At 50.8% G+C, this 14,515-nt stretch overlaps 1 protein-coding gene across 5 annotated transcripts in view; it reads left to right on the top strand.

The window, feature by feature from the left end:
- The window catches only part of TBC1D22A (TBC1 domain family member 22A), a 386,589-nt gene that overhangs the window by 125,337 nt on the left and 246,737 nt on the right, over positions 1 to 14,515 (top strand). For 4 of the 5 annotated variants that reach the window (XM_006164616.3, XM_006164615.3, XM_027766748.1 and 1 more), the window contains 2 exons: positions 1,204 to 1,332; positions 3,409 to 3,471. The exons of the other annotated variant lie outside the window; for it this stretch is intronic. In XM_006164616.3, the coding sequence (XP_006164678.1) occupies positions 1,204 to 1,332; positions 3,409 to 3,471 (192 nt within the window). The remainder of the gene's footprint in view (positions 1 to 1,203; positions 1,333 to 3,408; positions 3,472 to 14,515) is intronic. 5 annotated transcript variants of the gene reach the window in all.

Below are 14,515 nucleotides of genomic sequence, written 5' to 3'. Positions count from 1 at the left end.
TGTCCCAGGTCAAAGAAGCCTTGCACAGAAGCGTGGCTCCTGAGGGAGTCCGTCTCTGGGACCTTCTAGGATAGACCCCGTCATCCAGAGTGGGGAGATGGACACCTCCTGGGGCCAGAGTGGGCAGGTAGAAAGGAAGACAGGGCATGCGACACCCCGGGCGGTGGCCGGCTGGCAGTTACACAGCTGGGTGCCCTTGTCCAGTCTCATGGGACTGCTTAGCTATTTTAGAGATTATATGTCAATGATGATAATTTACAAAGTGAGAACAAAGAGGGTCAGCAGTTCGCATAATGGTTAAGGCACTGAACTCCCACATGGCCAACCACAGTTCAAGGCCCAGGTCTGGCAGCTTGAAATGCACATTGGGCACGTGTGTATGCATGCCCAAAATCCTGAGAGGAGAGTGGAAGAGAAGGGATTACAGCCTTGCCAGCCCTCCTGGTGGGTGATTCTCGCTTTTTGTCTCTCTGGTGAGTGCATGTGCCCTAAAAACTCTCAAAATTAAAAAAAAAAAAAAAAAAAAGTAAAAGTAAAAACATTGAAATAAAAGACATACAAAACAGCATGGTAGCCTGGCCCTGGGGTCTGGCCCTTCCTAGTCACCCCTGTCTGGTACCACTGGTGCCTGGGGCTGTCTGGATTTGAGTGTTCTGTACATTGACACTGCAGCTGCGAAAGCCCTGTGAGTCTTTGCATGTGTGACTGTGTTGTCCACACACACACATGCATGTATATGTGTGTGTGTACATCATACACACATATGCATGCATGTATATATGTTCCTGTGTGTGTGCTGCATGGACTTCCCACCCCTTCCTGGTGCATTAGGCATTTAGAGAAGGGCTGTTTCCATCTCTCAGTCCTGCACTGGGAAAGCCTTGAACACCAGCTGATGCTGGGATGCCCGCCAATCTCCAGTCAGCGGGGGTGACAACGGCCCAGTCAGGGACGCCTCCGAGCCCTTAGACCCAGATCTGTCTGCGGTGCCGTTGGGTGGCACGCACGGGCCAGGTCCATCTGTGGTGCCATCGTGCGGGCCAGGTAGTGATTTCTTATATCTGTTTCTCTTTCCACAACTCTTGCTCCCCCGTGTCGGATCTCAGAGCACCAGGGCCTTGACGATGTGAGCATTTCACTTCAGACTTGAGCGGAGACCATGGTGAGCAGTGACCACGTGCGTCTTTGTCCTTTCCTCACCAGGGCTATCTCCCTGCCAATGTCGACCGAAGACCGGCCACGCTGCAGAGAAAACAGGAGGAGTATTTTGCCTTCATCGAACACTATTACCATTCTAGGAACGACGAGGCTCACCAGGATACGTACAGGCAGGTGAGGGCCCTTTCCCATCGCCAGGCTCACTTGAAATACCTGGTGGTGATTTGTAGGAGGAGGGTTTTATTTAGATTGCCCCTGATTGGTTCGCGGATTTTATTTTCTGTAGGTAAAGAAATTCGAGAGCGAATAATGGCAGACTGCCTTTCGTAGGAATACCTTGCTTGTCTCCAGTTCCCTTTGTTAGAGTAAAAAGGGCATTTTTAAAAAGATATATTTATTTAATTTTTATTCATTCATTCATTTTAATTTGATGATAGAAAGTGGGAAAGCAACCCACCAGGCTCGGGTCTTGAACCGTGGCAAGCCATGTGGGAGTGTCCAGTGCCTTAACCACCGTGCCACCTTCTGGTCCCAGAGAGGGCATTTTTAACTGTTCACAAAACAGATACACTGATTCCATGAGCAGTGCCCTGTGATGTGCCTCAGTGGTGGTGGCTGTTTTGTGTCCTATTGAGCTGTTGTCTGAGAGGGAAAGGGCTGTTCCTGAAGACCGGGGATGACCTGTTTGACCTAGCTGATGGAGGCGCCCGGGCTCCATGGGCACGGACCCTCATGCAGCTCGAGATGTGGTGCAGGCAGTGGAGGCGGCCCACGTGGCTGGGGGCCAGTCCATGGCGCAGGTGCACCAGTCAAATGGCCTCAGTGACAATTCTTGACTAGTCTGTCGACAGGTGATGTACGCAGTGGAGAGAGCAGTTTACAGCTCACTGCGCCTCCGGGGTCTGCAGCTCGACTTGTCCTCTGAGGACTCTAATTCTTACTCTCTTCGTGATACACGGAAGCTCAGAATGCTGGGTGGGAGGGGAGGCACTGAGCCCTAACTACCTAACCCTCGGAGCCCTCTCTTGAGCATGGGCCTGACAGAAGGTGTGGCTGTGGTGCATGTGCTGGCCTGTCCCCATAATCAGCTTGGGACCGTCAGCTCTTCTATAAGGAGGGCGGTACTAGCCCTGGTTGAGCAGGGAACCTCCTGTAGCTCACTCCAGAGGTGGATGTGGGCCACACGAGTGAAACTATGTTGGAGCCGTGCTCGAGGTTGGCTGCTGGGGCTCCCCAGTGATCGACCTGGCAGCCCTCGTCCCTGCCTGCACCTGGCTCCTGCATGTGGCTGGTGGGAGTCCAAGCCCACCTCCCCTTCTGGTCAGCACTGTGGCCTGCAGGGCTCTCGGCTTACTCCGGTGGGCTGATGACCCATGGCGCTCCTTGTTTCTGCACTAGTAGCCCCTCGGAGGACATGGAGCAGGCATTTTGTGCATGGGGAAGCTGGCCACAGAGCTTAAGTGATGGACCCAAGGCCACAGTACTGGCAAGGGGCCGTGTCCTGGAGGTGAGAGTCCTCTGGGGACAGGCAAGGATCAAGCGAAGTGAACAGGCCACAGAGTCCCTGTTGGGTCGTGGTCCTGGACGAGTAAGTGACGATGGTGTGGGGGTCTGGAGGGGTCCACGAGGCCACTGGGAGCTGGCCTGTGATACCCACTCAGAGCTGAACATTCCTGGTCGGGGTTGGATGCTTCCTGAGTCCCAGTGTGCGGGTCTGCAGCCCGGAACCTGTCATGGCTCTCAGGTCAGACGGTAGCCATGTAGCAAGCAGCTGACACTGCAGGCATGCAGATGCTTCCTTTGAATGCGTCCTGTGCTCCCCAAGGGCTCTGTGAAGTGGGGGAGAATTGGCCCGAGCTCTAGAAGAAGCTGCCAGAGCTGAAAACTTGTACACTGTCGATGCTCTTGTATTGCTCTCCATGTCGGAGGCTGAAAAATCAATGTTTACTAATTGCTATGGATTATGTTACTGAATAGCCGAGGGCCCGCTCCACTCCTAGTCATGCAGCTGACCACCTGTTAGAAGTGTCAGGCCAGCCAGTTGTCCTGGACTGGGTGAACCTCATTTGTGCTCTCGGGCACCCTCTTTGGCAGATAACCTGGTAGCAGAGTGAAGTGTCTTCTGAGAGGGAGCAGGTTAAGGGACGGAGTGAGTTCCTCATGAACGATCACTGTTTCTATTATATTATAACGCTTGCAACGATGTTTGCCGTGCTGTAAAAGAAATGTGTTTTTCTCTGGCATCTCCAGATCCACATAGACATCCCTCGGATGAGCCCTGAAGCATTAATACTTCAACCCAAAGTGACCGAGGTAAGAGTGCTGACCTGGAAGGCCCCGTTGGGGGGCTGTTCTGTTGGGGGTGACTGAGGCTCTCTGTCTCAGCAAGCAGCACCGATGAGCTGCTTTACCCAGAGCCATGGTGGGTGGCCAGTTTTTGGTGAGCTTGGCCCTTGTGGAAGATTGCCAAAGGAATCGCCGATTGTTCTGGAAATTAAAAAAAAAAAAATGCCAGAGGACTTGTGTGACAGAGAGAAACTGAGATAGAGAGAAAGCATCCCCCATGGGGGATAACCACATTGCAGACCTTTTGCATTTCTCTTCCCTTTCAGGGTTTGGGGTATGCATGGACATGTACCTGGTCTTTTTCAAGCTGCTGGGCTCATGACTAGAACTGTGCCTTATGGGATCTAGCTACCTTAACCACCACATACCAGCTGACCTGAAATGTTTTTATTGTGTAATATTCATGCATACAGGGGACTTCAAAACGTTTGTGGAAAACGGAATTATAGCATGAGTTTATTTTGATACAAATAATTTTGAAATCTACTTATTTTTTTATAATGTGCATTTTCTATGAACTTTCTGAAGTCCCCGTGTAGAAAGCATATATGTGATCTTCCTTGTATGTGTGTATGTAGTGTCCACTCCTGGGCCACCACTGAATTTCAGAACTCATACCCACCAGCGTCAACCACTATATGCTCGACTATGAACTCGTACCTGATCCAGGCTGGTTCTGTGTCCCACTCTCTCTTGCAACCTCCTGCCCCAGAAGATGCATGATTTCTCTTCCGACTTGATGTTCATGGCACTTGATGATTTTATACCTGTCATGTGAGACTAAGAGAATAACATATTGTTTACTTGTGCATCTTTTGGAGCTCGTGTAGTCCAGTCTCTGCAACTTGATATTTTACTTTCTACACTGTTTTCCAAGATGCAGTGATTCTGTTCTGTGATAGCTTACGGTAGTTTGCTATTTGAATAGCCCACACTTCCTTCAGCCTTTGTCCCCTTGATGGACATTTGGGCTTTTTCTGGTGTTCGGCCATTGGAGTCGCGTTGCCTGGAACCATCATGTACAGATGGTGGCCATGCAGGAAGCAGGTGTCCACAGCAAGACTGTCCCTAGGGTGGTTTGGAAGGAGCAGAGTAGTGTGTCGGCCTGTGCCCATTCAACTTTCAAGGTCATGTCGGCATGCTTCCTGAAGGGCTTCTGCTGCCGCAGGACGCACCACAGGGATGGGAGCTCCTTCCTGGGACTCACATTGCTACTTCCTGCTAGTTCAGTCTTTTTCATCTTTTTTCCCCTGGTGATTTGGCGTTCTGTTTTTAGGGGAATTCTCATATCTGTCTTTTGCCCATTTTCTTCTGGGTTATTGGCCAGATTTTCCATTGGTTTCTGATCTTTACACATTTGGGATTGTAATTCTTTGTCAGTTTATACACTGCTAGTATCTTCTTGCTCTGGCTTGTTTCTCTCCTTTATAGCAGTATCAAAAACTAATTCAGCTTTGGGGACCAGCAGTTGGCGTAATGGTTATGTCACTGGACTCCCACTGCCGTTCGAGTACTGGACCTGGTGGCTTAAACTCATGCTGGGCTCGTGTGTGTGTGTGAGTGCGCCCAAGATCCTGAGAGGAGAATGGAGAAGGGATTGCGGCGTGGCCATCCCCCCTGGGGGGGGATTTCTTGCTTTCTGTCTCTCTGTCTCTCTCTGGCTTTCTAGTGAGTGCACACACCCTGTAGCAAAAATCTCTCAAAAAAACCCCAAAAAACCAAAAAAAACCAAAAAACCAAATTCAGCTTTGTAGTGTTTTGCTATTGGGTAGGGGCAGTTCACACTGCTGCCTTCTTCTTAGAAATTGATCGGATGGTCTTACTCTTTGCTTTCTACGTAAGTATCAGAATCAGATTGCCACCGTTTTTTGTTTTGTTTTTATAATAATGACTTTTAAAAACAATTCATTTTTTTCTGAGAGAGAGAGAGAGAGAGAAAGAAAGAGGGAGCACCCCTAGCAGGGCCCTCATTCTGCCACCCAGAGTCAGCCTCATCCAGCCTGGATCTGGAGCACACATGTGTGCACCAGCATGTAGAAGGAGCTCTCAGCACACTGACGGAGGACCTTCCCACGTGGGTATGGTTGCCTTGCCACTGCGCCACGTCTGATCCCTCATTTCTTGTTTGTAAGGTATTGATTTACGAATGGAATTGCATGGAGTCTATAGATTGGTTTGAGAGAACTGATATCTTAATGAAACTGAGTCTTTGTAGTCATGAGCATACTAGCTCTCAATCTTTTCAGGCCATTTACAATTCCATAATGAAGCTTGAAAATGTCCTCCATGAAAGAGAAATGTATATATTCTGTTAGATTTATTGTTAGTTATCATATTTTTTGTTGTTATAGTAAATGGTCTCTCTTTAAAGTTGAATTTTCTTATCGTTTGACATAGTTTGTTTTGCATCTTGATTGCTCTAGTAAATGCCCTTTTCAAATTTGACCATCCCTTGTCTGTGCAGTGAATCAGTTAAAAAAAAAATCCAGAATTGTTAAAGCAAAAGTATTTATAGATTACAGAACACAAAAAGAAAATTAGTTTTCAACAGTAATCTTCCTTCTAGATGCTGTTCTTTGATTGTCCTTTTCAATAGTTGTACTCATTGTGTCTAGAAAATGAGATGTATTATAACCTCCTTTTTACTAATAACTTTTTTCTGGGGTGGAAAATAGGGTCCTTTTTTAAATTTTATTTTGGTGTGTGTATATCATTCGCCACTTCCCTGGTAGAGCTGACCTCTCAGGCCTTGTGGTTTCAAAGTATGGATCCAGAGTAACCCCAGGTGGTGACAATTAGTCCTTCTGTCTGTGATGTTCTTGAACCTCGATCCCCTTGGTTTGGAACACCTTACACTGGCAGTGAGTCAGGCTCAGCTCCTGTGCATTCCCCCAGAGGTGTGGAAGGTCTCCAGGTCCCAACTCAGCAGGGCGAAACGAGCCGAAGGGCTGCCAGGCCCCTGGTGGGGAGGCGCAGCTCCCACAGGCTGCTGGGCGTGATGGGTGTGTGTGGGGGGGCAGATTAAATGATGAGCCAGGGGCTGTAGGAGACATTGAAATGTTGGCCATGTGTTGGCCGGTAGCAAAACTGAGTTATGATTTCTGGCATTGAAGAGGTTAAACTTAGATATATCTGCAAGTGACAGCAAATCCATAGCAATAATGGCTTCGTAGACAGGAGAGTCTCATGTCTCTGGTACTTGTTCATTGTCAGTGAGTGGGTTGCTCCTCTGTGCCTGGCACTAACCTCACGGCGTGAGTGGACTGTGCTGGCACCTTTCATCACATTTGCATTCTACTAGCAGAGATAAGCAGGGCATGCCTCTCCCTTTAGGTGTGTGCCTTAGAAGTTGGATGTTGTGCTTTTGCTTCTGTCCTGCTAACCTAGCTCAGGGCTGCAGTTGTACTTAGCTGTGTGGGAACAAGTCACCTTTATGTTCCACTAAAGTGTGGGCTTCTGATTACTCAGGAAGGGAGATTTCTGCCATAAACATTTCCCCCGTCTACACCTACATTAAGTTACTCATTCAACAGCAATGGCTAGTCTGCTCTGGCAGGTTTCTTGAAACTCCCTGTGTCCCTCTCTCTCCTTCTGTCAGCTTTATCGAGGTCTAATTTACGCACAATAAACTATACCTGCAATAAGAGTATGGCTAGATACATTTTGACCACTTATCTGGGAGCATAATGTGTAGATGTTTCCCTCACCCTGACCCATGTCTCATGCCCCTCTGCTGTCAGTCTTTTCCTGGTCCCTTGCCCCTGCAGCTCCTGGCCTTCTTTCTGTCTCTTGCCCTGGTAGCTCCTGGCCTTCTTTCTGTTTCTAGAGTTTTGTCTTGTTATGGAATATCATATAAATGGAGTCATGTAACTGTAGACGTCTGTGTGTGGCTGCTTTTACTTAGCAGAACAGTTTTGACAGCCATCTATGTTGTTACACGTACCAGCAGTTTTCTTTTATTGCTTGGTGGCATTCCAGTGTATGGCCATACTGCAGTGTACCTGTCCATTCACTAGTGAGGGATACTTGGGTGCTTTTCGGTTTATGTCCATTACAAAATAGATTTGCTATAAACCTTCATGTACAGATCTTAGTGAGAATGTGTGTGTGGAGTTGCTGGGTTATATGCTAAGGGTTTGTTTAGCTTTATAGGAAACTGCCAAATTGTTTTACATGTCTTACAAAGTAGCTCTACCATTTTGCATTCCTACTGACAATGTATGAGAGTTCCAGTTGCTCCACATCCTTATCAACACTTGGTATTGTCAGTTTTTATATTAATAGCTATTTTTTATGAGCGTAGAGTAGTCTCTTACAGGTTGATAATTTGCATTTCCCTGCTGACAGTGATGTTGGGCATCTTTTCATATGCTAACCTGCCATGCATAGATTTTCTTTGGTTAAGTGTCAGTTGCATTTTTGCCCTTTATTTAGTTGGCTTAAAAATCTTAACACACCTTGTCACAGGCTTCTGCTCAGACCTTCTGAGTGAGACTCTGGGGGTAGGGCCTGGAACTCCCTGATTTAAGTAAGCTCAGCCAGACCTAGCAACTACAGGACATGTGTGTGCAGTGGGAGGCTCTTGGTGTGAGTGAGAAGTGAAGACCAAGAGGAAGGCTTCTAGTCCTTGCCCAGCATTTCTCAGGTGGAGCCAATGGCCTTCGCTAAGAGGTTCCTGCTCCTTGCTCCTCCTGGGACAGCAGGCACCTTGCTGCATGTTCCCTTTATCCCTTAGGGCCCTTAGGGTGCTCTGCTAGAGGCCTGGCCTTTTGCTCCTGCTCTTTTACCCTACTATGGGCCTGGGCCCACCCTTGTTCTGCTCTTCACTCAGAGCTCCATCTGAGCAGGCTTTTGCTCTATTTGGTTTTTGGTTCCAACTCCAGTGTCTCAGATAGTGAGTGGCCAGAGTGGCTGCTCAGTATAGATGTCAATGAGTGATCTCCTGGGATCCCCTTCCCCTGACCTTTGACCTCTGAGTGTCTGTCTCCCTCAGTCCTCGGGTCACCCCTGAAAATGTTGTGCTGTCAGAAACACCATCCCTACCCCTCTGTCCAATGTTGACCTGCTCCCTCCCTGCTTTCGCTCCCACTTCCACTGCTGTATTTCCTGGCGCATTTGCTTCCTCATTTACGTGTCTCACTGCCTCTGTGTGTCGGCTCTGAGAGAGCAGATTCCATGGGCCCTCGTCCTTGCCGTGTCTGTGTGCAAGGCATCACCTGACACCTTGTGGGAGCTTGGACCATTTTGTTGAAATTAATAATTAGCCTTTTTACCCATATTGTCATTTGAAAGAGAAATCATAACTCTTTTTTGCCACTTGTTTTTTTTTTGTCCCCTATATATTTTATTTATGTTTTAAAAAAGAATTATTTATTTAATTTGATTTATTAATTCATTTATTTTAATTTGGCCAGAGAGAGAGGGAAGGCGAGAAAAGGAAGCCATCAGGTCCGGGACTCGAACTGTGGTTGGCCATGTGGAGGTGTCTAGTACCTTAACCACCACGCCACCTGCTGGTCCCTATTTATTTTTTTAGTAGATTTTTTTTTGCTATAGGGTGTGTGCGTTCACGCAGCACAGGTTGGCCTCAGGCATCTATGAGCCCACCTCACGTCATGAGGGATAGAGAGACAGGGAGGCAGAAAGTGAGAAATCACCCCCCAGGGAGATGACCATGCTGCAGTCCCATCTCGGGAATTTGGGCATGCACACACATATGCCGGTGTGAGTTTTAAGCCTCCGGGTCTGAGACGCGAACCTCGGTTGACTGCATGGGCATCCAGCAACATAATCATTACACCATTGCTGGTCCCTGTCCCCCACCTCTTTTAGACACAGGGTTGTGCTTTGTCACCCAGGCTGGCCTTGAACTTGTGGTCCTCTTGCTTCAGCCTCCCAAGTAGCTGAGCTTAAAGGTGCGTGTCACTGTGCTCAGCTAGGCTACTCACTCCCTCCATCCCCTGTCCAGTGCTGAGCAGAGGCCGTCTCTCACATCATAGGACACGTGTTCTGCCCCGGGGCCTCCAGCTGTTCTGTGTGTGCTGAGCTCACTGGAAGAGCCCTATTCAGAGATCGCAGTCAGGCCTTTTCAGTTGATAAGTTAATCATCTACCGAGTGACTTTTCCTCCATAGTTATTATATCATCTATCTGCCCTCTGGTTATCTGCTTCTTAGAGCGGTTTCACAAATTAGGGAAATAAGATGCATTTTCCAATTAGCCATTCAGAAGTGATGTCTCATTACGTTTAAACAGTTACACGGGATAATGAAACATACAGGCCTTTTAAACCAAATTATTTACGCACATTTCTTGGGACTGGTGCAGTGAGTTCCACAACCCTAAGGGGTGTGTGTTTTCTAGGAGGCAGACAGCAGTGGAGGGTAAGACCGTGAACTTTTTATAAAGTCATTTCTTGGCTGGAGCCTTTGTCTACCCAACAGTCTATGCTGTTGGGTCCAGGTGCCCGGCTGGGAAGAAGGAGCCAGGCTTGGTTCTGTTGACCAGAGAGCCAGAGCCAAGGCAGGGTGGGTTCTGGTGTTTGCATAGGCTGCAGCTTCTGCCTGAGGTGCTCCTTCCCAGCCCCTCTGCTGGGAGGCCCCCCTTGACTTTGCCGGTCCCTTCTCTTCCTCCATGGTGGGCAGCGTCCCTCCCAGGTCCTGGCACAGCACCCAAAGCACCCAGGCTGTGCGGGCAGATCGGCCTGTTACTGAGTCTCTTTCCTGTGCACGTGAACCCTGAGCAGGCAGCAGCTTCCTTCGGTCTCTGCATCCCTCACGCCGTGAGGTGGGCTCATAGATGCCCGAGGCCACCCTGTGCTGAGCCCTCAGGACCTCTCCCGCCGGACAGCGTGCTCCACCAGGGCAGCACCTGCGCCTGTTTCTCTGTCTCCCTGGCGGCCGGAGAGGTGCCTCATAGCGCGAGACACATACTGTCCTCAGCGTGGACGTTCTGTAGGCCGCCGGATGCGAGAGGGGAGCTGGGGGAGCGCTCGCAGCTGCGGAGTGGAGTGGAAAGTACCCGGTGCGTTTGATTTACTGCTCTCTGTCACTTCCTGGTGGTATAATTACCTACTCCTTTTCCCCCAGAGGTAGGGATGCATTTGTGAGAATCCGAGAGACAATCTGTGTCGTATGATGAGTTTGTTCATCTTTTGATGTCTGTTTTGGGGATCTCATCCATAGCTCTTTTCTTCTCTCTTTTTATGGTGAAAACCAGCAGAGCAGAAAGGTTTTTGTAACATAATTCCAATTTAAAGGAAAAAATTAAAAATTAACTTCAAAATCCCCACTCTCAAGCTTTAAAAAGCAGAACACTGGTGCCTTTGAACCCTTTCTTGTCTTTGATTGGCGTACATAGAAAGGCAGTTGACTTTGACTCGATGGTGTTGTCTGGCAAACTTGCTAATGTTTTCTATCAATTCTTTTTTTTGTTGTTGTTTGGAGAGGTTTTCACTATAGGGCACATGCGCTCGCCAGACAGACAGAGAGAGACATAGAGACAGAAAGTGAGAAATCACTCCCCAGAGGGGATGGTCACGCCATAATCCCTTCTCCTCCATTCTCCTCTTGGGATCTTGGGCACGCACGTACACGCGCCCAGTGTGAGTTTTAAGCCTCCGGGGGTCCGGGACGCGAACTGTGGTTGACTATGTGGGAGTCCAGCGACATAGCCATTACGCTAACTGCTGGTTCCCTGTTTTCTATCAATTCTAATAATTTATATAGGTTTGAGGTTTCTAAGAAGTTCATCATGTCATGTGACTAATGGCGTTTTTTTTCTCTTTCTATTCTATACATAGACTTTTTCTTTTTTATGGCTTTATTTGCTTCTGAGACTTCCTTTGCACTATTGACGCTAAGTAGGGAGGGCAGACACGCTGGTCTCGTCCTGCGTTTAAAGGGAAGTCTTTAACTTTGTACTGTTGACTTACATTTTGTTTTATTGTGTTAAGGAAAGCGTCTTGCTCTTAGCATTAAAATCGTAGATGGTTGTTGAGGTTCATCAAATCCTCTTTCTTCTTACCATCTGAGATATGTTTCTGCTCATTCAGTCTACTCATGTGGTGCGTTTATGCATGAATTTCCTCGTACTGAGCCAGCCGCACATTCCTGACGTCAATCCAGATTGGCTTCTTTAGCCCAATGCAGGCTTACGTCCGACAGCATCTAAGGTGCCAGTCTACCAGACAGGGGAGTTGAGTTTCTCTTTGATTTGGAAAATGCTTTCTAACTGGCTATCGATTCTTCAGGCATGCCCTGGTCGGGAGTTGTGCCAGCCATGGCGAGTATGTGTCTGGCAACAGTGAGGCTGTGAGTTTTGTTGGATGGTATTGTTTTTCCTGAGTACTTATTTGGGGAGGTAATGAAACCGCTGTGTTTTGCTGACCTGGAATCAAGGCCTGAGTGGGCATGTGTGGGACAGCAGCGGGCAGTGAGCAGGTCGGAGGTGAGTGCCGAGTGGCTTGGCCGCGGGTCCGAGCTCCTTCTGTGTGGTAGTTTTGTGTAAGCATGGGCTGCTGGCCGTCGGGGCGCTCAGCCTGTAGTTCATGTGAGGTACGGTGCCACTTTCTCCCCATCTCAGCTCTGTTACAGACTTCTTTCGATCTCAAGTATCAGGTCTTCTAATTCATACGGGGGATGTTCCTCGGATCATGTCGCAGAAGCTTGAGCCATAAATGACTTCTTCCTGAGTGGTGCTCCTGGGTTCCGAGGGCTGTAAGTCCCGCAGGTCTCCTCACAGAGCTCCGTGTTTTGTTGCTCCTGGCACGGAGTGATCCCACGGTGCTCTATCTGCAGGGAGGCTGTGCTGCCCATGCGCGTGGTGGGACTACTGTTTTCCCACGTCCGGAACCCGACCCTGCTCTACGTGTCCCCGAGCACAGCGACTTGCCCCGCTTCCCTCTAGTTCAGCTTTTAGTTCGCAGAGCGTCTCTTCCTCCTGTGCACCGAGCTGCTGGGGTCTGGGTCTGCCGTGGAAGTGTGCCCGGCGAGGACAGGGAGCCCACGCGGACCCTGGGCCCTCGACAAGCGTTCGGGTTCTGGAAGAACGTTCAGCGCCCGAGTTGGCGCGTGTGCGGGGCCTGGCTCCTGAGGCTGGCTGGCGGGTGGGACTGCCTCTAGCGCTCTCATTTCTTCCTCCCTGGTGCCAGCTCTGCTGGCTGCCGTCTTCATAGCTGCGTCAGGTACGAGCTGATCCGAAGGAAAGGTTCTTTGGGAAGAGTTTGGAGTTCGTGATGCTTTCAATAAGTTCCCACTCTCTAACAAGAGTGGCTGCAGAGCTTTAAAGCTGACAGTACCCCGGGGGTGCCCTCCGAGAGCCTTCCTAATCACTCCATGGTCACTGAACCCAGAGTGTCCCGAGCATCAGCCCCTTATCGTCCTTGGGAGGCTGGCGCCCCACGCGGGCCCAAAGCTTGCCCGAGCCTGAGAGTCAGTGATGGGGCAGGCCCCACCCCGTCGTGGCTGCCTTTAAAACGGGCCTCGCTTCTGCGTAGAGCCTTGAATACGCGAGGCGTGGTTCTCACCTCACATGCCATAGTTGCTAGCACAATATCTGGATTTTTGAAGTTGTGGGGACTGTGACCCCTGAAGAACTCCAGGGGTGCTGGTGGGTGTGTGGGTGACACCGAAACCCAGGAGCAGGCTCTGTCTTCAGTGGCGCACAGTTGAAGTACAGGTAAAGACCAGGGCCACGAGCCCGGAGAGGCTGTGCGAGGCCGTGAGTGAGGTCAGCCTGTGGCTTCCCGCCTGCATTGAGCCGCGCTCAGAGAGTGGGGGGCCCGTGGAGGGAATGTGTGTGACGCCTGAGCTTGGCGGGCAGTGCTTGCTGCGGACGCCTCTTCATCGCACAGCTCCGTGGTTCTTCCTGACCTGGACCGTTGGCGGTTTGCTCGACCTTAGGAAGAGTGTCCTGAAGCCGGGTGGGCTGTGGGCCCCTCCCTGGTGCACCTGGCGTCCCTGCACACCCCTCTCCTTGCAGGGACGTTGTCACCTACCTCGTGCCCCACAGGCTGCACGGCCCTTGGTCTGGCAGGCATCCAGGGGTGTGCCAGGTGAAGCGCTGTGGCATGGGCACCCAGGCCAGAAGCGGGACTCGCTCAGCCTGGGCTCTCCCTGGAGCGAGGGCAGCCTGGGGGCTCAGTTGCACTCTGCAGTGGGAAGGCTCTGGCTTGCTTCTTGCCTCTGGCCTGCCTGCCTGCCCTGCACCCACCCTGCTCTGGACAGCCAACATGAGCCAGCCCCAAGGGACATGGCCGAACTGAACACTTTGTCCAGAACATCCTTCTCATGCTGGGGCTGCCGGCTGCTCGGGTGCCTGGGCCTCACATAGCGGTTCTGGGTGGGTCTCTTGGACTCTCCTCAGTTTGGGGACCTGTCCGCTATTCCTGCTTTGCTTTGATGGACTTCTGGCTCAACTCTGGCATCAGGTTGCTCCTCTGGACCTGGGTCTGGAGGGACCTGCCGTGTCCTGAGGACCTGTGAGGGCTTGGTCTCTGTTCTGGGGTAGGCATGGGGTCACACCCGGCCTGGCCATCCTCCCGCCTTCCCTGGGGGGGTTGGGGATGGGGGTCACACCCGGCCTGGCCGTCCTCCCACCTTCCCTGGTGGGGTGGGGAAGAGGTCACACCCGACCTGTCCATCCTCCCGCCTTCCCTGGGGGGTCGGGGATGGGGGTCATACTCGGCCTGTCCGTCCTCCCGCCTTCCCTGGTGGGGTGGGGAAGGGGTCACTTCCAGCCTGGCCGTCCTCCCGCCTTCCCTGGGGGGTCGGGGATGGGGTGAGGGGAGGCGCAGGGGCCGTTTCTCGTCCTGGTCGGTCATTGTCATGAAGTGAGGGAACACCTCGGGGGGCAGTGCTGCCCGCTGACCAGCAAGATGTCACATTTTGTCCTTTGGTGGAAGAGCCTTACCCGATTTCTCCTTCAGTTGCAGCCGTCCGAGGCAGCGCTAGGGCACTGACCGGCAGACGTGGCGAGGCGGGGGGAACAGGCGGCAGCAAAGGCGGCCCCGG

The sequence above is a fragment of the Tupaia chinensis genome, unplaced genomic scaffold, assembly GCF_000334495.1.
Source record: "Tupaia chinensis unplaced genomic scaffold, TupChi_1.0 Scaffold143651_1, whole genome shotgun sequence".
Classification (NCBI taxonomy): domain Eukaryota; kingdom Metazoa; phylum Chordata; class Mammalia; order Scandentia; family Tupaiidae; genus Tupaia; species Tupaia belangeri.
Note: the sequence above shows the minus strand (reverse complement) of the source record. Positions and strands in the feature narration are given on the sequence as shown.